General features: G+C 43.7%; 1 protein-coding gene across 2 annotated transcripts; it reads left to right on the top strand.

Annotated features, from left to right (window-relative positions):
* Window positions 1-2,077: 2,077 nt before the first annotated feature.
* CA5A (carbonic anhydrase 5A) lies at window positions 2,078-19,684 on the top strand. 2 transcript variants are annotated; one of them, XM_086469050.1, is made up of 7 exons: window positions 2,078-2,198; window positions 9,972-10,169; window positions 14,171-14,289; window positions 15,146-15,241; window positions 15,417-15,479; window positions 17,362-17,517; window positions 19,505-19,684. In XM_086469050.1, exons 1-7 carry the CDS (start codon window positions 2,078-2,080, stop codon window positions 19,682-19,684), a joined length of 933 nt encoding a protein of 310 aa, XP_086325176.1. The 2 variants fall into 2 exon arrangements, with proteins under 2 accessions (XP_086325176.1, XP_086325177.1); XM_086469051.1 differs by lacking the exon at window positions 2,078-2,198 and adding an exon at window positions 8,414-8,546.
* Window positions 19,685-26,325: the final 6,641 nt, after the last annotated feature.

Raw genomic sequence — 26,325 nt, 5'->3', positions numbered from 1 at the left:
AGGAAGACTCTCTTAAATAGCAGGGTTTGGAATAGTAGGTAGCACAGAAAAGATTGCTGCTTTAGGATACTAGAGGATTCCCTGAGCCTGAGCCCGGCGTTTACACCCTGTGTGATAAGAGATGACAGACACGCATATGTCTAATGAAAAAGTCATCAAGCAAATATGTTTCTAATTCAAAACACCATAATTTGTTAAGTAAAAACAAGGAACTATTGAAAAATATTTCATGGGTAAATATATGGATTAAGAAAGGAGTGGGTTTTAATGGCAGAATATTAATAGTCATCATTTCTGCTTGCTCTGTCATTGACAGATTCTGTAGGTTGCAAAAAATGCCCTCCTGCGTACTTAACAGAGAAAAACAATCACCTGGAAATACTCACATGAGAATCATTAAAGGCCCCACAATACTTTTGTGCTCTCACGACCCTGAGGCCACTAACAAGTCTCACTGGCCCTGACAAGCCTAACCGGCAGCCTCCCCCCCCAGCCCTGCCCAGGGGCCAGGAGCCCACTTCAGCCCCAGCCTGGGCCCCTAAGCTCTGTCATTAGGGGACTTCGGGACATGTTTTGGTGGTGTTGATAGAGCCAGGACAAAGGTTGGACTCGATGGTCTTGAAGGTCTCTTCCGACCAAAACTGTTCTGTGACTCTGTGACTTGTCTTCAGGTCTGTCTTTGGCCCTGTCTCCAGGAAGGACTTTGGACACGTGTTGTTGCTTGCCTTTGGCCCCGTCTCCTTTTGCCGCGGTCTGGGCTCCCTGGTTGGACCTTGCACCTCGTTTGTCACCCGCGGTGTTTGGGACTGTCAGCGGACCCTTTCACCAGCGGCCAGCTCTGCCCGCCGTGCTCAGCCTCTGCGGGGTGGACCCTGCCGGCGAGGGCGCTGCCTGTGCGGGGCCACCCTCGGCTCCCTGCTCCCCTGTCCTTGGCTCCCAGCTGGCCCTCGCTGCTCCCCGCCGTGCCCGGGCACCCTCTCCCCGTGTCTCTCCATCTTCCTTCCCATTTGGCCTATGATGGCCTGTGCCATGACGTCTTTAGAGAATGAATTGCCTGCCTGTGGCTCTGTGCTTGGCCTGAGAACCTACAGCTCTAGCGGAGAAGCTACTTGTGTCTGTGCCGCTTACAGGGATGGCAGCTACAGGGGGAAAGAGCAAACATCCAAGGAAAAATGAAAGGATGGGATTTCTATACAGATCTTTCACATAAGAGAATGGAGTTACAGGAATTGTGTGTGGAAATAGTAAGAGAGTAACATTCTTCATGCTTTCATCCCTAAAAAGCATAGATCAGGAAAACATCTCAATTTGTTCTCCCCAATGGAAAAAAAACCCAGCACTTCAGCTGGGTCAAAGTGGTGTGTGACTGGGAGGAGTAACGATGGTTCCTTTGTCTGTTTCTCTTTCTAGTCTATACAGAATTATCCCTCTTACGGGACACCTGGTAGTTCAGAAGGAACAAGTTTCTCACCTCGAGGCTGCAAGGGGATGTACTGTGTGCTCGGAGCTAAAATACTCCTCTGCAAGAGGCTGCTCCTCGTCCTGTTCTCCCGGACCAGCCTTGTATATCTACCAGATTTCTGTGAATTCCTCGGTTTGAGCAGTCCCCATCCTCAGAACTTAAGCTGTTAATGACAGCAATTCTTAGCTATCAGCATTCAAGAACACAGCTATTCACATTCAAAGAATGTGTGCATGAAGAAACGATAAGAAACCTCTTCTTGCATACAAAAGAGTGGTTTCTGTAACGCTTGGGTGTTCCAGATGAGAAAGAACCTGGAAAACACATGTAGCATAATCATCAACTAGCCGGCCCTCCAACAAAATGTAGAGCCAATGAAGGAGCCAGTCCAGGGACAAGTTGAAAATTAACTACTTGGTTAGCTCCACCTCTCCACCCAGGAAAGGGTGCTCTCAAAATCCTTTATAAATAGGTCTAGAGACTCCTCAGTTATCTGGAAGCTGTACATCCACAAGACTTTTTTTTCCTCTACTCGGTGTTGCTAGGTCGCTAGCCTCTGGATAGCTCCTCTGCCTGTTGGACAAAGTGAAGATTTCAAGTGCCAAGGCGATAGCAATGAATAGCGTGAAGGCAAATACCCTGGCACGTTTATACAAGCAGCTGAAAGTGATCTGGAGTCCACCAGCACGACTCTGCAGCCTGGCCGCCTGCACTCGTAAAACCAGGAACGATGCATGTAAGTGTGTTTCATGTAAAACCAGGAACGATGCATGTAAGTGTGTTTCACGTTACCAAAACAGTGCTGGATACCTGCGTAGGAAAGATGCGGAGGTACAAAACCAATGAACGTAGTTCAGTGTGGCTCTTCTTTCTTGCCTGTCAGCTAACCAAAAAGGGAAGTTTGAGAATGTGAGTCAACGATTAAAGAGTGAACAGAACGACAGGAATGAGAGACAGAAATACCTTCTTGAATTACATGATTTATCTCCGCGTGCAGGATTAAAACGTTGTTATTTCTGCTGTCAGTGTTACTGGGTTGTTTGTGATTTTCATTTTTTAACTACAATGAAGAAACAACAATTAGTTTTTAATTTTGTCCTCCAAGGTTTTAACTGGTTTCAGTGAAAACTGTGTCTATAAGTGTAATTCAAAGCATATTTAGCGCAAATTGATTCTGAGCGACTTTGAATTTCACAGACACCACAATGTTTAATTTTGAAAATGAGGCTTAATGTAAGTACAAACCACAAAACTCTCCAAATGTGGTGGATAGGAGGAGTACAATGAATCACTTCCTGAGACGCAGGATACCACTGGAAGATGTCAAAGATTTAGTTACTTAAAACACTGATTAACTTATCTACAAATAAGATGAGGCCAGGCAGAGGCTGTGTGTCTACTTGCCTGTGTGCAGATAACGTCGGCTGGAGCAACGGCAATGTTTTACATCTAGGAAATCCTTTTGTTTCCCATTTTTTTCTCTGTAAATGTACTCAGCTTACTAACTTCCCAAAGAACAGCCAGATCCCTCCTCTAATACTGAGATGGGATTCGCTTCTATTTAATTTATCGAACGACAAATTTTGTATTTACTTAACTGATGAGAAAACCAGACGATTTTGTGGCAGACACAAAGCAAAGCAGAAAGGAGGCAAGCGCAAGGCTTTGTTTATATTGAAAGCTAGAAGAAATATTCAGTAACGTTCAGTGTTTAACAGCTCTACACTTGTGAACACAGTTTTGAAGATCACGCCAAAATACTCCCTGCCGCTGAGTGACTTGAGCGTTTCAAAAACCCCTGGCAGGTCAGCTGCCAAATGCAACGTGCGCTGTGTGTGACACGCTCCCGGCCATGGAAGCTTTATGTAACATATAGCACGCAAGCTTCCCTGTCACTCAGCACACCAGAAATCTTTCAGAGCAGTTCCTACAAAGATAAGAGAGTTTGCGATGTTTTTCAGAGTTCCCGGTCTAAATGTTCCCTTTTTTTCCCTACTACTCAGGGCTTCAGGAATGGAACATATTACAGTCGTTATGTTTCTGTTTCATCAGTGAAGGTGTTACTTTAGGAAAACTATTTGAAATTGTTCAGTGGAGTAAGAAGGAAAACTGGAGAAAAGCTGAGATCTCTAGATCTTCACTTATGATGGAGAAAGTAATTATTTTATGGTTACCCACGCTCCATCAGTTCCCAGTAAGGGGCTAAACGATGCCATATTTTTTGCTGTGGACACCCATCCATGGGGAACTTACTGAGAAACCAAAACTCACTTCATGGTAACAAACATTCCAGGAAGAGATCATGCAAGGCCGTTCCGCTGTAAGACCATTGCTGATGAAATTACAATTGCTACCTACCTCTTTTTACCCACATTCCTCTCTTCAGTTTAAGACAGACGCTATTTATTACTGAAATCTTTCTCTACTCCATGACATTTCGTGCAGGAAATGCCAAAACAAACTGATTCAGGAAAACGCTATCTTTGGAACGGCTGGTTTCGGCTGCCAGTGAATAGACAGCAGCTCGGAATAAGCCAGCCCGTGGGTTCCTCCATCTGGTGGCTAGACCCGGTGCACAACATGCATTCAAAGCAAAAAGCACATTCAATTAAATTCCGCTGCTCACAGCTGACAGTACAAACAGTGCCTTCAGCGACAGAAAAAACCCAGTAAAACTGGACCACTGAGCTCTTAGTTCAAGTCTTCGATGTAAAGTTCACCATTTTCCCAAATTTCATCTTCTCCCTTTCTCCCCTCACCCTTCCCACACACAGAAATAGTCTCTCACCGAGCTGGGTGGGGATGCTTTCGCTCGGCAATTAACTCTGACGTTTGCTGTGGGGACACGGGTTAAACAATTCCTAGTGCCTTTTCTGGATTCCCCTTGGGTCCCTGCAAGGACAAAAGCATTTTCCTGCACTTCACATTGCTGAGGACCATGGCATACGTGCAAAAATTTCTAGAGATGTGGACTAATGCGGTGGATGTCTCCACTAAGCCCTGTGGTACCTTGTAACAATACGTGGAGGCAGCAGTTTCAGACACCTCTTAATACAACAGAGAGTTGCTGGAAATGCCCTTCAGAGGGATTTGAAGTCTATGGGGTGTACCCTCGCCCTAGCAATTATTGCCAGAGCAGACCTGAATGGCTTTTTTCTTTCTTAGAAGAAGTTACAAGAAAAGCAGGCTCCTTCAGGCGTACAGCAGTGACGCTCCATCCAGGTGTGCCATCTCCAGGACCGCGCACACAACTGCAGTAACCACACAAACTGTCCATGAGATACCTTCTAAGCCCTTTCCATGCTGAGTTACTAAGCCTGCATGCATAATTTTAGCAAATGTTTTTATACAGAAAAGATAAAGCCCCTATTTGCTTTACCTTGCCAACTGGAATTGCCTCCTCTTTATCTGGACTTAGCCTCAGCCACTGCTTTCTCATCCAGGCTCCTATCTCAGCCAGACGTTCTGGGAGCAGAGAAAAGCTCAGCATTTCACAATCTGCTGCTGCTTTCCCGTTGAGCTTAGAGGACCCTGTCAGTTACAACCATTTGATAAAAAGCACTGGGCTGTTTATCGATAAACTGGCCTACATCACAGTCCAAATCGGACATCAGTTCAGCAGAACTTTCAACACCTTGTCACGACGGACCTCAGCCAACCATCGCTGTTATCCTCCCAAATCTTGATTCACACTAAAAAATGTCAAAGAAATCAACCTATCTTGGATTTCCTCTGTAGTCTTCAATCCAAGTGGCTGAAAGCAGAGCCGTGGTCCTTTAGAATGGTTCCTTACTGAGTTTCAGTAACAGGGTTGCTTTCATTTTTCTAAGTCAGAACGTGTTGCTATGGAAAGCAGCCCTGCTCCACTTAGGACAAAAACGGATTTCCTTCACGTGGGTGGGGTTTCTCGGCTGTTCCCACCACGCTGTCCTCTCTGTTTTACTGCAGAGCTGGGTGAAACTTCTTTGAAAGTCCCTGTGTAAACAAATCAAAGTGCTTTGTTCAACACGTCTTTTTTTTTTTCTTCTTTCTTTTTAAAGATTAAAACTGTAAAGACTGAAAACCACTGAAGCTGAGTCATTCTACCCCTCATTCTTACTTGACAATCACCTGAATTCATTTTCATAGTCTTTCTTCTAATTTTGTAGCCCACAGGACAACTCTCTCCTCCCCAGCATATTTAAAGGGAATTTAAAAATGAAACCCTGAGAAATGTTTTCTTTCTTTAAATCAAGTTTACAACTCCATAAATTGGCAGTAAATCCTTTCAGTTAACTGAATTTATTTTGGATTTTTACCATAGAACTATGGCCTTCAAAATATTTTCTTGGAAATGGTGTTACAAATTATGATAATCCATTAATATACTCAGCCTGTATTTTCCTCTGGATCTTGACTCCCACCCCAAGGCTTTTGATACTTGTACCAATGCTAAATGAACTTTTAAATAATTACTCCAAACAGACCTGTTAAAGCATCCACAGCTGCAATTACTTACAGAAAATAAGCCAAAAGCTTGGGACTATTTGGATGGCTCTATACATCTACTTCAGCTGGGAAAGGCAGGAAAAAAACCCCCAAGTACAAATGTAAGAAGCCTCCAAATACTATAAAAACAAATGGAGCATCGCTCTGTCTGTCTGGAAGGTTTTAAAAAACTAAATCAAGCACAGATCAGGTCTGTTGGTGGCAGATCTCTCTTCACGGGTGACTCGAATCTTGGTCACGCTTGTTATAGTACAATATTTGCTACAACTGTTCTGACACGACCATAGATACGCATTTAACAAGGGTAAACAACAGACTAGACCCTTCCTCGGTGAGCTGATCATAGATGAGGCACGCATAAAGCAAAGGGTGCAGATGGCATGCTGCCTTAATTCTCACCTTTTTATTGTTTAACTTTGCACATTTGAAAACAAACTTAGTAGCTGAGGTTTTTATTTCTCTTTCCGCACAGATTCTGCGTCACTTTAACTCATGCTGTAGGCCAATTGTCAGATTTCTGGTTTGGTGTTCCCTATACGCAGCATCGGTTCAGGAACAAGAGAGAGCAGAGCTGAAACCTCCCAGATGGTCCCAAAACATCACAGTTTTGGAAAAACACGAGAACAACAGAGATGATTTAATTCTGGCTGCTGCTGTTCTCTCCAGCTTGCTGCATGACAGCCACGTCTCTCTCGCATAAACCACCATCTCGAGCTGCGACACAGCCGAGGAGAAACTCTGTTTCTGGAATGGTCCAGAAAAGATTTTGGCCACACTGGCTAAGCGCTGAGAACAAGGTTTAGGGCTTCTGTTTCCTTTTGCACAGGTAGTTTTTGCCTTTCTGTCTGCTGTTTCCAAAACAAACCATCTCACTGCCACTGAGCTCATATTTTGAAGGGTTTTATTTAACCCCCTAGAGAAGAAAAGGGTTTTTTTTTTAATTAAATGCTAAAGTTTTACTGAAATCTATGCTTGGTAAGGAATAGCGTGTGCATGTAAAAACGGGATACAGATTCTTTGAATGATTCAGAAGGGAAACAAAAGTGGTGTAGGTCAACGTTACTTATTTTTGCACCTGAACAGCCCATCATTTCCGAAAGCCTACGCCGTAGGAATTTTCCTTGGGTTGTGCTGTTCAACCCACAAGAAATGACTCATTCTGTTCAGCTTAGTAGCTCTATAAGAAGCTTTGCATTTTCAAAACTTTGCAGGATCATCTTAATGCCACAAGAAGGCATATCTTGGCAGGGAGGAAGTAAAATGAAATTTAAACCCAGTTTAACATCCTAAGATCATATGCTGTTTGTACGTATCCCGATAACCTGTTTTCTGATCGTGTAGCCACTCAAAGCAAATCACTTACCAGATTTCAACCTCCTTTTTCTCACCTCAGGAGTACTTTAAATATATGATACCGTGAATGCAATGGAAACTTCTTACGCAATGTTCTAAGCTAGAGCAAACACTCTTGGTTGAGGCTAGTTGAGTATCTAGTCTTTCCACTTCAGTAAAACATCCTCAATGCTATGTCAGGTTCCCCATGAAAATTCAAAAATACTCAACCTAACAAGATTAAAAGTCCGCAAAAGGTAAATATAGATTTGAAAAACGATTTTAACAGGGTAAGCAAAAAATATGATTCAAAGCAGGTGGCAAGATGAAGGCCAGGAGCTGAGGTGTGTTCTGCTCCTGGTTCCCCAATGGACCCAGTAGAAATGAGGACACTTTCACCGACACCGTGAGCTTTCTACAGACTTCCCTTTTTCGCTTTGTGTTCCTCACTGGCAGCTGTAACACCAAAAAGGTGCAAGGAGTAACCAAGGTTTTAACCACCGTTGCATCAAGGCCTGCCTCAAGCGGTGTCAGACCTAGTTGAATTGGCCACTTTTCACCGCCCCCGGGTGGTCCTATTTTGGCCTCCAGCCTTTGGGTCAGATGCAGTTGGGTAAGGTGACTGTAATGTTAACTTTTCCTAACTTTTTTGTGTGCAGTTTGGGGCAGGAACCCCGCTGCGCCAAGGCCACCCCTGTCTCTGTGGCAAACAGATCCCGCTCCAGCCCACCTTTAGCTGGGAGAAACCGAAACCTCCTACTTGAGCAAAACTAACGAGAGAAGAACAAATGCTAATCCCCTAAGGTGTGTAAGCAAGCGCTGATGCTATCGTCCTGAGAGGGAACGCATTTTTGGTGTGAGTCAGGCCCAAGGCTTAGCCTGACCATGGGAAATGGCGAACACACCCCCAAGGGGAACTGTGGTCTCTTCTCTAACGTTGTCACACGATAAAAAGCCAGTCTCGGCCCTCTCCTGAGGGAAAAGCTGCCCGCAGGACAAACACCGCCCTCCCGCCTGAGGCACAGACACCACCCGCTCCCCTGAGGGTGCCATGGCGGCGGGGGGGGGGGGGGGGGGGCCGCGCCGGAAGGGGCCGCTCCGGGCTGGGCGGTGGCGGCGGTCGGCGGCTCCGCGGATTCCTCCGCGATGCTGCTGCCGCAGCTGCTGCTGCTGCTGCGCCGGGTTGGGGTGGCCGCTGCCTCCCGGCGGGGAACACGACGCTGCAGCCTGGGCGCCTGCTGCTCCTACCGCCTGCGAGACGCCCGTGAGTGCCGCCGCCCTCCCGCGCCGCTTCCCTCAGCGGGGAGCCGCTTCTTCTCGGGCCGGGGGGGGGGGGGCGGGGGGAGCCGCCCCGGGACAGGCTCCCTCAGGCCGGGGCTGCCCTTACCCCTGGAGGCGAGCGGTTCCCGCCGCCTGAGGAGAGCAGGACGCTGCCCCCAGCCCCCCCTCGCTCTCCCCGCCCGGCTCATCGCCCCCCCCGGCCCGAGGCAGCCCCGCTGAGCCGGGCTCTGGGCACGGGTAGCGCCTATGTCCCTGCCGTCGCTTCCAGCCCCTCCGGGCTGAGGGGGCATGGCGGTGCCTCGGCAGTTGGTGTAAAAGAAGCAGGTTCGCCAGGTCCAAACTGGCTTTGTCTGTGACAGTTCCTCCGCTGAAACGTCAGGAAATGGCAGTGCCGAGCTGTGGCACTTCAGGAGAATGTTTTGCTCGCCCGCCTCTGCCTTGGTGGCCTTGCACGGGCTGATAAAATGTGTCCCTTGCTGAGGAAACCGGGGGGGAGGTTGTTTAGTGACACCCACCCCCACCCCCCTTACATGTGATTTGTTAAAAGGTTTATTTTCTCTGTCCCCTTGCGAAAGATCACGAGCAGTTGTGCCTGATGAAGTAGCCCGTACGCAGTGCTTCAGAGCCTCTCGCTTTGGGGTTCAGGGGATGGGCAGGGCGCAAAAAAGCTTCGTCTGTGGGACATCGCTGTCAGGGGACAGCAGGTGAACAAGTGCTCTCCGTCCACGCCGGTCTCAGTTCTGGTTTTGAGCAGAATAAATCGCTGTGAAAACTGTTTGTGCATCCGCCCTGCACATGCCAGTTTGAGATGCCCAAGCTGCCCCCAAAATTGGTAGTTTAGGATTTTACAGGTGTGGGGATCCCAACAGTAAGTCCTGGCTGTGTAAAGTGGTCTTGGTCAATATTGGTGGGGGTGTTTCAGGAGCACTACACCCTGAACGGTGGTGTAACCCCATAGCATGTCTAGGTTAAAGACCGGCACCTTCAAGAGTGTTTTTGCTTTGTAATGGGAGTTACCTTGTTCTGCAGTCTGACGTCAGTCGGTGGTACTGGTGCGTGAGGAAATCTGAAGTGTGGTGAGACTCTGGCAAACTTGTAAAACAAAAGCCACCTTCAAATCCATTTGCAATAGAAGGAAAACAAAGGGGACAGAATTTCTTGAATGAGTGTTTTGCAGATGCAGAAAGGTATCAACCCAGTTGTAAGTCAAAGTACTGTGCTTCCCTGGGCAGCTCTGAGTCATTGGAGTGGAATGGGTTGTTATTTGACTTTCCTTTGCATCAGCTGACTTGAATTAGCTTTTGGAGCCAATGTACCAAAGCATCGTCTCTTGCCAAAAAGTTTTGAAGTATTTAGTTGGGAGTTCTGTGTCGTGCATTAGAGCTTGACTCTCTTCATCATCTTCCAGTGCATCCACTTTGGCAGAGTCCGCTTACAATTCCTGGGGGCACTCGACAGTCTCCTATCAATATCCAGTGGAGAGATAGTGTTTATGATCCCTTTCTGAAGCCTCTGAAGATCAGCTATGACCCAACAACGTGTCTTCACATCTGGAACAACGGATATTCATTCCTGGTTGAGTTTGATGATTCTACTGATCGATCAAGTAAGCAAAGCTCAGAAAAATCGGTGTAATGTGTTATCAATGCTTAGAGAGGAGAAATGTTTGCGTGCTGTATAAAGGTTCAATAACAACACAAATGCTGAAGATGGATGTACAGTCGATGAACGCTTTATCGAAACAGAGATTTGCAGTGATGGGAATTGTAACACAGAAGTTCTACACAGGCCTTACTTGTCCTGTGAGTTTATTACCACGGGCATTGTGCACAAATCGTCGGTGGTAGGTTGAAATTGATTCCTGTTGCACAAACCTTAGTGCCCTGCCTTTTGGTTAGGGCTCGTAACACCACGGCTTTGGCTACACTAGTCGCTCTTCAGTCATATGTATCTACTCACTTTTAAATGAGATTCCATCATTACACTTTAATGAAGTAATCTGCCACTTACCTCTTTTGCGGTGATAACAGATAGATTTAATGCATTTGAAATAATCAGCAGCAAAATGACTTTCGGTTGGAAAGTATACATACTTATCTCGGTAAGCGTTTGGAGGATTAAATAATACTGAGCTGCTACCATGGGTGCCAGGTGCGTGTGTTCCTGGTGTTTCAGTGTAAGCAGGAGTCCACGCATGCAAAATCCGACTGTGCTTTCCAGCAATTTGTGGGGAATGAGCACGCTGACCTGAGCAGCTCAGGTTTTTTTTAAATGCTCAATAGAGCCAAGTGACTTAAGATACTGCGACTGAATTCCAGATTTCTTGTCCGTTGTTCCTTTTAAAAGTTGACTTTACCAAAGGGTATCGCTGGTGTGTATAAAGAAGTTATCTCATAAAGGTAGGGGGACTGGTAGCAGTTGATCAGGGATATTGTGAAGCACGTGATTCATGTCGGTTACTCACCTTGGAGGGAAAAATTGAGGGACCCTGGGCAAGTTTGAACCTGTTTGATTACAGTCATTTATGTTTGCTTACCGTGAGAGATGCGAGACCTTGGTGCGGGATTTGGCAACGCTCTTGGGAAGGAAGCTTTCAGCATGCTGATGAACAAACGCTGTGCCTCCGCAATACCGGTATTTTTGGTTGATGTTTGGCAAGAGGCTGGTAAAACAAGGCAGGTAGTGGTGGAATGCACGGAGCTTGCAGGGGCTTGTGTGACACTTTGTTTTTATTGTTTCTAGCTGTTCACCCAAAATACGAGTTTCCCAACAGGGAATATTCTTGCCCTTCTTCCTGTGAGTGCTGTGATATGTCATGAAGAAACCACGTAGGGCCATTCTGTTGTTACGGTACAAACTGCTGTTGCGTTGGTGAGGTGGGGTTAGAGGAGGGGCTAGGACAGAGACATCGCTTGTTAGCGCATTAGTGACTTTAACTTTCTAACTTTAGATCTTTTTTGCTTTTAACTTAACAGTCTTTTACTTTATACGGCCATATCCGGCTATCTGTTGAGGAAGGGTTCCTGAGAAGTGTAAAGGTTTTCAGCTCAATGGATAACAAAGTCAGTTTTTTCTGCCAGAATTGATGTAGTGAAGGGGAATTGCCTGCCGGAGGTTGGTACATAAGCGACATGTAGATACACGGGGACAGTTTTTGTGACACAGAGGCAAGCATGGGATGGTCAGGACTGTCGGTTAGTTAGAGGGGTGCTGGCCTTTCAGAGCCTGGCTTTTCAGCTCTCAAAGATCGGCTGTAAGACTGAACGTGCGAGGTAAATCTTTAAGTGTGAGCTTTCTTGCTGCCTCTTTCTGGATGGCTGCCTTTTCATCATCATCATCTTCCTCAAATGAATTACAGTCAGTGAAGGGTGATGACGGCTGGTGGAGGCCAGCATTAAACTCGCAGTGACAGGACTCCAAAATGACAGACTGAGAAACAGCAGGTCACGGGATGTTGCTGTATAAATGGCCAGGTTTTCAAGTGCCTGCTTCTCTCTTCCACCTTTCCCTCCTTCCTATTTCTCTTGCTTTATTTTCTCTCTTTGCTATTGCTGATTTTTCTTTCTGCCAGCTTCTGTCTAACAATAAGAGAAATCCAGAGAAGAAAGCTCATGAATAAACAAACAAAAAAAAAGCAACAAAATTGAAACAGAAGATGAAAAAGAGGAAACGTGCATCCAGGAGAGACAAAAATGCCCAACTCCTGAGATGAGGCAAAGCAAAAACTGGGCAAGAGATGAAGGTAGTGCTGCCATGGGCTGTTTGCTTATGAGCAGGGCAGGAGGACGAAGAAGAAAGAGGGCGTGGGGAAGGTACGTACAGAACGTGATCGTGTCTGTGTGTGTGAATGCCGTCTGCTGAAGGAAAGGAGACTGAAACAGAAGTTGGGCTGCGATAAAAAGCTGATGTGATTCTTTCCCTTGGTGGCTGTTGGAGTTCCTTTAAACTTCTGTTTTGTTTTGAAATTATCAAGTTGTAAACTGAGAGGAAATGAAATGGCAAAAATGCTTGTAAAAGGGACAGTAAGTTCCTGTTTGCCTGTTGCTTTCGAGTGTCCACTGTGACCACCTGATGTTCAGCATGTGTGTGCCTGTGCCTGACTTCACTTGCCAGGCAAGCATTCAGGTGAAGGTGATTGTTAACGTGAACGTTGTCACCAGTGGGTTTGCATCATCACATCAATCAGGATAGTGTTAGAGGGCAGAAACTTCGGTTCTGAAAGGCTTGGCGATGTGGGCCACGTCTTCACCCCAGCCCTGAAAGTGACCTTTCTCCCTCAGGGTTTTTTTAGCGATGGTCAGTATTGCATTTCTGCTAAGAGCTCAGCAGCAGTGGATGAAATTAATTAAATGCCAGTTTGCATAGCTTGCTTTAGCTTACTCTTTTATCACAAGCAGGCCTGTCTAGTTAGAATTGCAAAACTGCTGGCTGGCTTTCAGGAGGGGAAAAAAAAAAAAAAAAGACGAGAAAAGCTCTTAATGCCTCATTGTTTTCTCCTTAGCATTACAGTGATTAACTTCTTTTCAAAAGTAGCGTTGTGATTATGTACTTTATACAGTGCTTTGCTGTAAAATTTAACCATGCCATACAGTTAAGTAAAAGTCAGCAAGTGGGTCCCTACAGCTACGTATTTGTTGTTAGCCCTTTGGAAGTAATTATCGCCTCTCATTTACCAGGTGCTGTGATGTAATAATCAGCAAGACGACTTTGCAGCATGGTCCTGGTTGAATTAGGAGGAAATGAGTGAAACCCAACAGTATGCAGAAAACTAGGCGCAGACTTTTTCATTCTTGTGTTTGCAAAACGATGAGAGGCCTTCTGAAATTGGGGGAGCAGAGTGAATGTTCACCTTCACTCATGGCTAGAAAGTGCATTAAATCTCCCAGAAACTCAGAATCTTGCCCGTAGGCAGACTGTACGTATACAGTAGGCACAATATTAGCCTATTTCTGGCTCTGCAGGAAATCTTTTAACCTTGGTTATGCAGTCTGAAAGCTGTATGGAAGCAGAATAGTACGTTTGGATTTTTGAACTTGAAAAAAAAAGCGGAATTGAACATTTGACACAGTGTAGTGATTTTTCTGGCAAAATTGGATTTTTGAAGTCTTGTACTGTCATGGGAGATTTAAATATTTGTCATAGATATTGAGGCTTCACTGGGATGTTATTTAGTAGATGTATTCATTGCTTTGTTGTCATATGTGTTCCTTCTGGTAAGGCAGCTCGCTGAAGGCTGCTCCAAGAGAAGAGTCTAGAACATCACATGTAGTCACCATGACTCTGCCAAACTCCATGTGAATTGGAAAAAAAAATTCTCTTGAGGGGAGATGGATGAGGACAGTATTTAGCTTATCTTCAACTTGACATAGTTGATTCAGACTGCGGGGAAAACCAGTGATGGGTTCGCCTGAACGATTTTGTCGTAGCAAAGTGTAAAAGTAGCCGGGCAATAGGGGACTGTTTCACTTAAGGCAGTTGCTCCACCTGATTATTAGTATTTTTTTTTCTTCCTGGGCAAATTTATTTCAAGGAGGCTCTTGCTGTGTTACTTGTCTGGGCAATTCTAGATCATGTTTATTAACATGTGTGTCTTGGTTTGTTTTTTAGTAATCCTTGGAGGTCCCTTGGAAAACCAGTACAGGCTGAAGCAGTTCCACTTCCACTGGGGAGCTATAAACGAGTGGGGCTCAGAGCACACAGTTGACAGTAAATTTTACCCGGCAGAGGTATGAGCTAAAGTGCTGAACAATGCAAATACTTGTGGGGGCTGGAGGCTGGGATTCAGGCTGCCTGTGACTGCACTGCATGCTAGAAAACTCCCAGTTTGAAGAATTGGTAATATAGTGGTTATCATGACCCCTTAATTTTCTGTTTTCCACTCTTAAGCAATTATTAAGGTAGCAAAACTTTTGTGATTAAGTAACTAAGGCAGAAAGAGAGTCAATAAAAAGGATGGAGGCAGTGGGGAAAAATATAGATTAAGTTGCTCAGAGAGGAAAGTATGACCAGTATGAAAACACTTACATGCCAAAGATGGAGAATTTGAAAAATGATTCTTGCTTATTTTTGAGAAGATGTTTATCCCCTGTTAAGGTGTTCATAATGATGCCTGTCAGCTTGGCAAGGTACTTGCTAACAGCAAGGCTTACGAGTAAGCTTTGGGACTGGTGCTGGGTGTTTAATACACAAAACCCCTCAATGTTCCTTAGCAGAATAGCGTGCTCTGTTCTTCCTCTTAGGGAGATGGAAGAGTCCTTCAGTTCCAGGTATACGGAGCTTTTTTTGTCCCTCTAACTAGCGTTCCTGTAATCAGTGTCCCACAAACAAAATCCCTTTCATATGTGTTAGATGCAGGTCATGGGTGTTTGGCTATTGTTTAAAAAAGGGAAAAAAAAAGAGAGAAAAGTGCCATTATTTCCAATAACCGTTTGGTTCTCATCTTTGTGGTGTGCGATTTCTGGGGTAGCTCACTGCAGCGTCTCGAATTGCCGAGGTCCAAATGTAGCGAAGATCAAAAGTTGTTTCTTGGTGTCGTTGCTGGGCTCTGTGCATGTGTTGATTTCTCCTTCATTTGTATTTCAGCTGCATCTGGTGCACTGGAATGCTGTTGTGTACCCAACTTTTGAAGAAGCTGTAATGGAAGGTAACGGCTTGGCTGTTATTGGAGTGTTTTTAAAGGTAATTTCACTTTGTGTAATAAGCTTTAATGATGCCTTTTTATTTCCATTTTGTTAAAACCGATTTAGGACAAAATACCTGTAGATTTTTGTTGTTATTTTCAAAAACTACTGATTGAGGTAGATATGCAGAACGTCAGCTTAATAATTCCCTAACTCCTCCCCATCTCCTGCAGCTGGGAGCGCATCACGAAGGGCTGCAGACACTGGTTGATGCCTTGCCGGCAGTTAAACACAAGGTAAGCGTTTTGAAGTGTCCCACCAGTGATCACTCAGCACAGCTAATGCTGTCATTCAGCATAAAGATACTTTAAGAATAGCGAAACTAATAAATGATTTCTTCCTTAAATGTCAGTAAGGGGCCTGACTGACAGTTGGGGTGAATTGTTGATTCCACTGGAGGCGGAGGGAAGCTAATTTTTAAGGAGGAATTGTATACTTTAAGCTTTCCCAACCTCTTGGTTTAAGAAATGATAGTCTTGAGATTGTATCCCCTTAGAAGGGCCTGTGCATGTGTAAGGCTTGCCCTCGCTGAAGCTTGCTCTTCCGCTTCTATCAAGACAGATGCCACTGGATTAGTTTTCGTATGTTGTTTAACTGGAAGGAACTTTGTGCTGGGTGAAGAGGTGGTTCATTTCTTGTGGAATTAAGGCTTTCTGACTTTCATCTGATCTTTGAGGAGGAGATACTTGTTTGCTTTTTTCTAAACGCTGTAAATTTTCTGCTAGGGGAATGGGACACTTTCTTCATAGCTGATTCCTGACTTTTGCCAGGAGAGGGAGTGCTGTGCCTCTGATCGTGCTCAGAAGCACTCCCGCTCCTCCAGGTGTCCGCTCCTCTTCGAAAGTACACACAAAGAATACACTTCAAGAATTTTGCTGGCTTGTAAGCACATCCAGTGAAGCCGCTGTACCGTTATTTATCACAGTGAGGATTTTTTTTATCCAAATAAAACAAATATTTATGGCAGTGCCGTGAAAATTCTGCCAGATAAACGCCAAACAAGTCCATTCAGTGCCAAAAAGACGTACAAAGATCTGTGAATATACATCCATTAGGAGAATATAATGTTTTTACAGCATATGAATTCAAAAGAAACTGAAGTCAAGATCTTTTAAAAAAAAAAAAAAAAAAATCAACATTAGGCTCACCAAGCTGCTTGTGGGCTCCCCTGAAAGGGATCTCCTTTCCAAAGGGTGCCGGTCACCCAGCAACTCATCAGCACTGGCTTTAAAACGTTTGAAAACCTTTGTTGCCTTGCCAGTGGGCATTATCACTGACTTAGGCACCAAACCCCGAGGAACATCACTCTGGTTAGGAGGAAGGTCAGATAATAGCCACTCTGATGTCCTTGCACCTTCCTCTCTCACATGGTGGGTGAAAGCTCCCATCTAGAATCTCTTGTCCAACCCCCTATTTTTGAAAAATTCCTCACTATAATATTTCTCACTCTCAGTGAGGAATCAATAAAGCCTATCTAAGGAAAAACAAGACCTTCCTTTCCTTTGTTGCAGTATATCCTGGAAGTACTCCAGGAGTAAAATAGAAATCATGGGCTCTGAAGCTCCTACCTTCTGTCTGGTATCTCGCTTGTGGGAGTGTGCATTCTGGAGAAGTGAATACTTGATGTGATTTGAATACGGTTTTATTCCTCTTCTCTCTCCCTGTTGCCTAAAATCATGTGGTCAAAAGTAAAAGCACTGTTGTTTGCAGTCTATTAAGTGTATCTGGCAGAACTACCTGAACTTATTCCATCGCTTACTCTTTCCTTTTTCCTGTTTGCTTCTAGCTCCCACAGAGACATGGTCAGTTGCTCCTTCGCACTCCTGGTTTCTTCTTCACTGAATTCCTCATGGCTTGTGGGGACAACAGAAATATTTAAATTTTGTCTACTCACTATCTGCCTCTTCTGCCTCAAACCCAGCTTAGCAATTTTGTACAAGTTTATGGGGTTTAAAATTACTTTTTTAGGTAATCATTGTTAATATTCACAGTACTTATTTTGCATGTGCATACATAACATGTACAGTATTTGGTCTTGTTAAGATCTTTTAAAATATTATGGTGGGTTTTTTGTTCCTTAAAATATGACTTTTATAAAATAATTCTTTCTGGGTTTAGGACACTGTTATCGAGTTTGATGTCTTCGATCCCTCCTGTTTGATACCTTCATGCCCTGATTACTGGACCTACGCGGGCTCTTTGACTACTCCCCCACTTACTGAATCAGTCACATGGATTATTAAGAAGAAGCCAATAGAGGTTGATGAGGAGCAGGTAAATCTCACGCTTAACCTTTCAAATGGTACCATACCTGTTTGACTGCCTGCTGCCCCGGAGGGGAAGATGCACAGAAGTAGTTGCTTACCAGTGCCAATAATTCTCTGTGAATACAGAGGTACAGAAAAATCAGTGGTTGTTTCACACCCTGTGTTTGTTTGGGGAGATATCCTGGCGTTGACAACAGCTAGTATGGAAAGACTTCAGCCCTCTTCAGTCAGCGGTTAAAGATGCTTCTCCAGCTCTCTGATAGTCGTATCTCGATCTGTGATAAACGATGCCTTATGCTGGAAGCTGCTCCCTGAAAACTTCTGAGGTTATTTATTGGAGCGCTGCGTAATTTTGCTCTCCTTGCCATGATGCAGCCCTTTTGGTGGGAAGGGGGGAGGAGGAAGGGCATGTTTTGTGACATTCCAAACTCTGACCTTTTGTGCCCATCCTTGATCGCCACGTGCATTTGCACAGGAATCTTGCAGAGGCTGCAAGGGCTTGATCCGCTGTTCTTCCCTTGGGTGGGCTCTGAAGGCGCAGAAGGGGTGGTGGGTGGCTCCGAGTCCTTCACATGCCATTCTGATGGCGAGAGATAGGGTGAGTCCCCACTGGGTTTTCGCAGGCATATTTACTCTATATTTGGCTGTACTGTCCTTGAATTCCTTTTTTTGTTTGTTTGTTTTATTCATTCCCCTTTAAAAAGGAAAGACAAACAAGGGTTTCAGCAGATGCTTGTATTACAGAAATTGTTTCAAGTGGAGGAGTTCGTGGTCAATAATCTGTTCTGAGGCCAACCTGAACTCGTCACCATATGCCCTCAACTGCTTTTAATTTTAGTACTTCTTAATTTAGTACTTTAGCTGTTATTCCTTGGTGTGAAGCAGATGTAGGGAACAAGTAGAAAATGGTCAGAAGGAGGACTCATTGGAATTGTGCTACAGTTGTGAGTTTTGTTGGAAGTTTTAAGGATTTTTTTGGCTATTCAAAGACTAGAGTACTTTGAGGGGCACTACGGCATAGGACAAGTCTTGGAGATCGTTGCAAAGCCAGTAAAAATTAACAACCCCAAAGAAATCTACCATTTTTTCATGGTTTAAGAGGCACTGAAACTTGTCTGTGCGTTATCCCTGTTTGGTGAGGCTTGGATTAATAGTGAAGTGCAAGTCCAACAACGTGAGGCAAAATACTGATGTATTTATTTCTTTTAAATACAACGTTTACACGAAGCTAATCCATCTAGACAGTCGTGCTGCAAACAAACACTAGCTCTGAAGAACAGGCGTGTACGTGATAGTAGTATTTTGGTTTACATGGAGGAACAGGGTGGGAAGAACTGAAGATTGCTAACAGAGAGAACTGAAGGCATAGCATGTCAATCTTTTCAATTGAAACCTTTTTCTTCTTTTTTTCCTTGTCTCTTTTTCACTCTCATTCTCTTATGGCATAGAAAGGCTTATAGTTTACTTAACATTGTAAAACCCTTGTGAGCATTAAAAGCTGATCTGCTGCGTACTTTGCTTTAAACCCCAGTTACAAACCACTGAGAACAACAGCTACGTAGGTTGTTGCTTGTTGAGGTTCCCCCTTCTCTGGGTGCCAGCATATGCATGTTGCTATAAGATAGCAGAACTCCAGGAAGGGTGTAAATTAAGGAGGTTGGAGAGACTTATTTAAAGATAGCATATGTTCCAGTGTTTGAATGGGAATCAGTTCCGTCTCAGACACACCACACTTGAGATTTAGTTTGCCTAAAGATGGCAGATGACTGACAATTCGTCTTCTGCATTGATACGGATGGTGGCATCATCTTTACCAGCAGGTGACAAAGAAGTGCTAGAAATTCGTGCTAAAATTTCTCAGAATGCAAATGTAATAGTACTTTTGATTTCTTTTTTTTTTTTTTTTTCCCAAGCATGAATGATTGTGTTTTGTCGCGATCTCCAATAATTCTCCAGTTAGTAAAGTCACAAAACTGGACGTTTCTCATTCTCAGCTGGAGGCATTTCGGATGCTGCTCTTTACTTCTGATGGTGAAGAAGAAAAGAGAATGGTAGACAACTTCCGCCCTCTGCAGCCATTAATGAACCGAACCGTCCGCTCGTCCTTCCAAAGCAGGCACCTCTTGGATACTGAAGTGCAGCCCGAGGACCGTGCTGAGCAGATCAGGCCGTAGATGGCCCACGAAATGTCAGTCCAGACTGCGACACCTGGATATAACTGACGTTACTTTTCAATTATTTTTCCTTTTGCCGCAGTGTGTGCATGCCGTAGAGTTTCACAGCCGGCCAGCTTCAGTTCTGCTAAGTGCCCGTTGACCTTCAGTAGAGAAGCTGTGGGGTTTTTTAGATTTGCTTTTTTAAGAAGTAAATAAAAGTAACCCTTAACAAATGGATCAATAAGGAATTATTTTGACAGTTAAAGGAAAAATAAGGGCAGTAGATCTTTTCCCCTGCCTCTCTTCTGTGTTGCTCTGTGTCGCTTCAACTGCTCTTTCAGTGGCTTGTATGAATTAATAATCCCAACTAAAAACGTGTTAGCAAGCAGGAGGTGTGAAGAAGTGAAAAGGGTTAATACTGATGAGGTCCTTTTGTGGGATTGTTTCACGCGTTTGGGAAGAGAACTAGATTCTCTGGTCACATATACAGGGACATTTTATCTTCTTCCTCTTTAGTTAGTGCTTAGGCTGACAAGAGGAGAAGGGAAAAAAAAAATAACCTACAGAATGTAACCTCTTTCCATTCTATTGACTGCGTGATCCATGTGTGGTATGGATGCCGCAGAATGTCCGCTCTATCTCCACCACAAGCCAGAAGACTTTTTCTAAAACCTTATAACAAATGTAGAAGCTTTTAGTTTTCTGTATTAATAATGTAGCAGGAGGAGAGAGCAGAAGAGAATTCACCAGTATCTCAAGATTGGCAAGTGCAGCAAATTAGGCGAAAATGTCCCATTGATCCCAGAAACTGATCACATCGAAGAAAAGCAAAATTAGATAAGCCCCAGCTGACCCTCCCAATGGGATTTGGGGGGAAAAAAGCCCCAAAACAATTTCTGAAACCTAATCCAGTGCTAGGAGAGTGTGGACAAAATGCAGCATTCAGATACTTGAAAGTTGGGGTTCTTTTCAGTAACTCGCAGAGCACCAGTGCACTGTCTTCAAATTTTTGTCTTAAGATGCACTTTTCTTAGAAAAAGAGTTCTTTAGCTTTGTGACGACTGCAGACCAGACTGTATTTATAGCACCTCATGGTAATGACGTTAAGTGATGGTTGAAAATTGATTGGTGGACCAGACGAGGTGGTTGTGTAAGCTGCCAGCTGTGGAGCCTTATCCTAGAGTTAAGGTCCAGTTGGCACAAGTATTGTCTACCTCTGAATAGCATACTACTGTTAGCCATAATTTTCTTTCTTGCACCTTTCTCGCTGCCTTTTTATGCTTTGCTGTATTTAACAGTGTGCCTGCGCATGAAATTCTTGTCCTGAATGCATGGTCAGGTTTTCTGGTGAGGAGCGAGTCTGTCTGTAAACTCACCATGTGATCTTGACTGATTGTATTTGAGGAGTCTTCTTGGAGGACAGATGTTACTTGGTCTGCTTCTGCCAGTAGAGCAAAGTCCTGGATTGCTGATGTGAGTCAGGACTAGCTTGTCGATGCTGAATTCAGAGCTTCAGTATAGATACTTCGGGGGGGGGGTTAAGTCCAATTGTTCAGTTTAAAAGCACTTTAACACTTTTTAGGGTGACCCTGATGATTTTAATACTCTTGCTTTTGAATATCCTTGTTTAACCAATTAAGTGCCCAGGTCCTGCCTTTGCTTCCTCAGTAGCTCTACCTCAGGCTGTTGTAACCTTGCAACAGTTGTGCCTTTCTCCCTTGGCGATTTGAAATGTGGCCACTTAACCTCAGAGCGACTCTGCGTGGTAAATGTAAGAAAATCTCTCTCTTCTATCCCAGTGTAGCATGCTTGTTTTTACTGGGTAGTATATTCAGTATGGCAGTATATGTCCTCAGTTCCGTTACCTCTCCCAAGCCCTCGGTTGAACCTTACTGTCTTGGCTGAACTTGGTTGAACTGACTCAGTTGACCTACACCATCTCAGTTGAGCTATAGAGTCTTCAGACAGACTTTTTACTGTGTTCCTGGTCTGCAGAATCACATCAGTGATGGCTTTGCCAGGGAATGACAGGCTCCAAAGTAATTTTGGAAGGGGTATCTGCAGTTCTGGCTATAGGAGAAGAATTCTTTTGCTTTCTGCCTGAATGTACGTGATCTAGTCATCGTTGAGCTTGAGGTTTTCATTCAGTGCTGTTCTTGCAAACGCTTTTTCTGAGGAGGACCCCGTAGAAAGATGGCAGTGATTCAGAACTGGCTGTATCTGGTCTATCTTTGAGGGGGTTTGCTGCTCATTATTAGTAGTTAGGAAAAACTGGAATATAGTGTTGCCTTCACACTTAAAAATGCAGCTGACTCAGCAGCACTAAGCTGGCTAGAGGTAGCCTGCATCAATATTCCTGTCACATAGGAGTGGGTCTTTTAAAAAGCTGCGTGCAATTGCTCAAAGGTGGGGGTTTTAGCTGCCTTGGTAATTTTGTGTGCCTCTGCCCCACTGAGCTTGTTGCTTTAGTTAACGTAGCTTTCCTAGCATATGCAAATACAAAATACATATTTTGTTCTTAGGGAACTGCTGTGGTGTAAATGTTTAATCTTCAGGTACTTCGTAATGCTGCAGCGTGCTCATGCCCGCCTGGCTTCTCAATGGTTCCGTTTGCTCCGCTGAACCAAATTTTGTTCCTAGGTGTGCAAATCCCTTTTGAACGTGCTCACCACCGGGCATCCATCAGAGGTGATGTTGAATATTCTGCCTTCAGTGATCTATTTACAATTCTCATAGAGGTTTACTACTTTTGTTAAAACTATTGTCATGGAAGTTTTGTTAGAAAATAAATGTATTATCCAGTCATACAGTTACTAAGCTATACTCTGTACGTATTTAGATAAAATTGCATATAAATATACTAACATAAAATGAATCCATTTCAATTTCAGCACTGATAGTTTCAAATATCTGGAAACAGGGTCAACGTAGAAAAATTAACGCTACTGTGCTACAAAAGTAAGCTTCACAGGGATTTTCTGTTACAGTTCTCTAATTTTTTTTTTTTTGAATCTTGCAGTTATATCTTAGTGTTTTAGCATCTCTGGTTCAGGTAGACAGTATCTCGGTTGCAGGACAGGTTGTTGTTGAAATTAGTGGGCTGGAAATGAACAGAAAGGGGGTTTTGTGGGTTGTTTGTTTGTTTTAAACTTTTATGTTACCATGACTGTATTGGCCCTGCAAAAGGCAACTTTGAGAAATATGATGCTGTGTACCTGCACGTGTATGTAAACCAGGAGATGGGGTGTAATTCTTCTGCCTTACTCTCTCAGTTGTGTGAGGGGAAAAATAATTCGATACGATTGTTGGAGCTAATCTTTGTAATGAGCTTGCACGACTAAGTTAAACTCTATTCGAAAGGCGTCTGCGTAGGGGTCTTCAGGCTCTTCTTTTGGGTGGCACGATACGGCAGGGTCAAAGCACACGTTTGTATTTGTGCTTGCATAGTCGTCGCTGCCGTTACTTCGTGCTGTACTGGGAGCCGTTCCTGTGGCAGTAAGTACTAGGAATTAAAGACTGTAATGAAAATGATTTTGAGGACAGCTTACTGAAAAGGGAGTAGAAGGTTTTTTGAGCGTAGATCTGTGTCCGTGTTGGTCTGACTTCCAGCTGCCTTGCAATAGCTCTGTTAAACGTTGCTCTTACCTAAAGTCTTGTTCTTGGCGACTTCATAGTCGGAATGACATAATGTGGGGGTTAACTGTTTGATCCATGTTCCTACATTCCAGAACTTTCACACCAGTGCACTGCAGGTGTACACCACCACATATACCTGGGCAGTCTCGTGTTGTCTTCTGTCGTGAGAGACTTGCATTGGTATTTTTACCAGAATTGTGACAGCAGTGTATCTTTTTGGCTTTGAAAGCTAGAGAAACAGAGATTGCTTTGATCTCATGAAAATCTACCGGGTTTTAGAGTACTGGAGTTCTACACGGCTCACTTTTGAGCAAGGGTCCCTTTTTCTGCCCAACTTCATAGTCAATACCATTTGCTTTCAAATTTGAATGCCTTAATTTTGAATGTCTCGACTGATATTTCTTGGCACATCTTTGCTTTTTTCTTTGTGCATCTTGTTTTCGTGGCAGTTACTACATTGTGTATTTTAATGTATGTTATCGGCATGATTGTCATTTGCTGAAATAATTCTCTTTGTGGACAACATATGTAACAGGGAATGCCTCTTGTTCTCCTAGGGTACAGGCGTTTTTCCCCAGTTTTTACCTGTTGTAAAGAAACTTGTAGCTGCTGGATTTTAAACTGTTACATTAGTGTGTGACTATGCAATAAACAAATGCAGAGAAACCCATGCCTGTATCTCATTGTGTAATTAAGGTCTCCCAAGTTAAAAAGTAGATTCTTCCGTCAAGAAAATAACACAATTCGTCCTTGAGAATGAACCAGTTCATTATGAGTGGAGTCTAATCAGATGTCAGACATCCTGTGATACTTAAAAGCTATGAAAGACTCTGCTGAACTGTATTATAATTGGAATGAAAGAACAATGACCTCTCTGTTGCTGCTGTACTGATGGAAGGATATCTAATTATTTGTTACATCGGCTAGATGCATCATGCCATCTAAAATAGGATTCTGAATTTTGAGGATCTTTGCTGAAGTACTTCATTTGACGCTGATCATTAAACCCGGCCTGTTGACTAAGCTCCTTTTTCTGATGTGTAATTGGTCTTGGTAAAACTGAGCGTTGATCTGATGTGTGGTATAACTCTCAAGGGTTTCACACTTAGTGGTTGTGGCTGCAAGAAACTTGTCAAATAACCCCCCCCCCAAAAAGCTTTGAGTAAAATAAATTACTTTTATCGATAAAATTTGGCTAATCAGGTGAAATAAGCGTTCCCTGTCTCACTGATTAGCCATGCTTAGAGTCTAGATAACCTAGAGATACGCTATGCTTAGCAGAATTCATTCAAACAAGTTTCCACTTCTTTTGATGGGAAAAGTAGGAGATGACATTCCTGGTTCAGGAATTCCCCCCCTAAAATAATTGTGGACGATACTTCTATATAAGGCCTCCCGAACGGTGCGACGTGGTCCCCTCTGCAGTAGGCAAGCCATTTCAGCATGAAGGAAGTGGCACGGGTTAAGGGTGAGGCCAGCTCCACTACTGTTACTGGTTAAGGGTTGTAGAGGCTACCACCACTTCCATTTACCCAACAAAAAAGCTTCTAAGGTCTTGTGTCAGTATAGCCGAGGTGTTTGCGAAAGAAATGGCTTATTGGGTTCCAGCAGGCTCTGATTTTGATCAAGGCAGCTTTCCCGATAAATGGTTAAGAACATACACATTACTTCTAACAAATGGCCAATTTACTTCTGATACCGGTAATTATTTGTCTTTCTGACAAATAATTCTGTCCGTCTTTCTTTTTGATGTGACAAACTGGAAGTGCCTGAGGATTAGCATATGGAGAACTGATTGTATAATCAAATAGTCTTCAAAGATTCTGCAGAATAACTTGGGGGCCTGAAGAGAGTTAATGTTCGTGGTCAGAACTGATAATAATACTTAGCATTTGTGAAGTGCTTTGAAGATCTAAAGCACTATATGAACACACCCTAACACCGTGACTGCAGAGCAGGTATTTTCTCGGCAATACAAATGGAGAAACAGTGGCAGAATTAACTCCAACGGGTTAATTTGCAAGACAGTCAAGTATGCGGTTGGCTTTAAATATGGCAGTTCAGTGGCTGCTACTCCACAGCTGCTTGATCCCAGGATTTCCAAATGGAAGCGGTGTCAAAACTGAGGCTGAAGTCTCCAAATTCCTACCTGTCAGTCTATTAAGAAATTCCCTTTCGGAAGAATTGGATGCAGAGAGAAGAAGATAACTTGGTCCCCTTCTTGTGAAAGTTAATGGAAATTGCTGTGAGTTGGGTTAAAACACCAATCGTCGAGCAGTTGATTTATTTGCCGTAAGGTAAGGAGTTAGTCTAGAGCACTGGTGAAGTAAATCCCCCGATGAATGGGTTTGTTCTCCCAACTATACAACTGAGTGTGCGTGTTCATCTGAAACTACCCAGAGCGTACGTCTTATTTCAATTCCGATCCTCTCTGCTGGGTCCTGAGGGAATGAGGCCAACACAGAGACAATTCCATAGGTTGTAGGTACCCGTTTTCCTTTTCTTTCCTGGTTTTTAGGCCCTGTGAACATTTTGCTTAGGATAAAGTGTGAAACACAGTAACAAGTAAATGTTGGTAAATCTTACTTTGAGAAATAATCGGTTGAGATTACAGCCACATAGCCTCTGTGGCAGGGCTCGTGTTAAGCTAAAGAAAGGCTTTTGGGGTTTCAGGAAATCTGATAAATGTTTTGCTGTTTGTTTTTAATTAATTTTCGCAGTCTTTGCAATCTCTTCAGGATCCCGTTTCTCTCTGAAAACGAGAAAAACATGCTCGGTGCAAAGGTAATTTTTTGTCTAAGCTTTCTTCCTAAATAGATAAATATATATTTATATATAATTTTATTATATATAATATTTTATTTTTAATTATAAATGATATAATTATATAAATTGAGAAACGATGGGCAGCTTTAAGGCTCTGGGCTGTTGTAGGAAACTGCCACTAGGTGTCAGGTTCGGATTAGTGCTGCAGGGGTTAGTGCTCAGCATCCTGTCATGGTTGAAGGGGTCACGATGCCCAT

The sequence above is a fragment of the Leptosomus discolor genome, chromosome 8 (assembly GCF_034619465.1).
Source record: "Leptosomus discolor isolate bLepDis1 chromosome 8, bLepDis1.hap2, whole genome shotgun sequence".
In the NCBI taxonomy this organism is placed as follows: domain Eukaryota; kingdom Metazoa; phylum Chordata; class Aves; order Leptosomiformes; family Leptosomidae; genus Leptosomus; species Leptosomus discolor.
The sequence above is the reverse complement of the archived record's forward strand: the minus strand, read 5'-3'. Positions and strand labels throughout refer to the sequence as shown.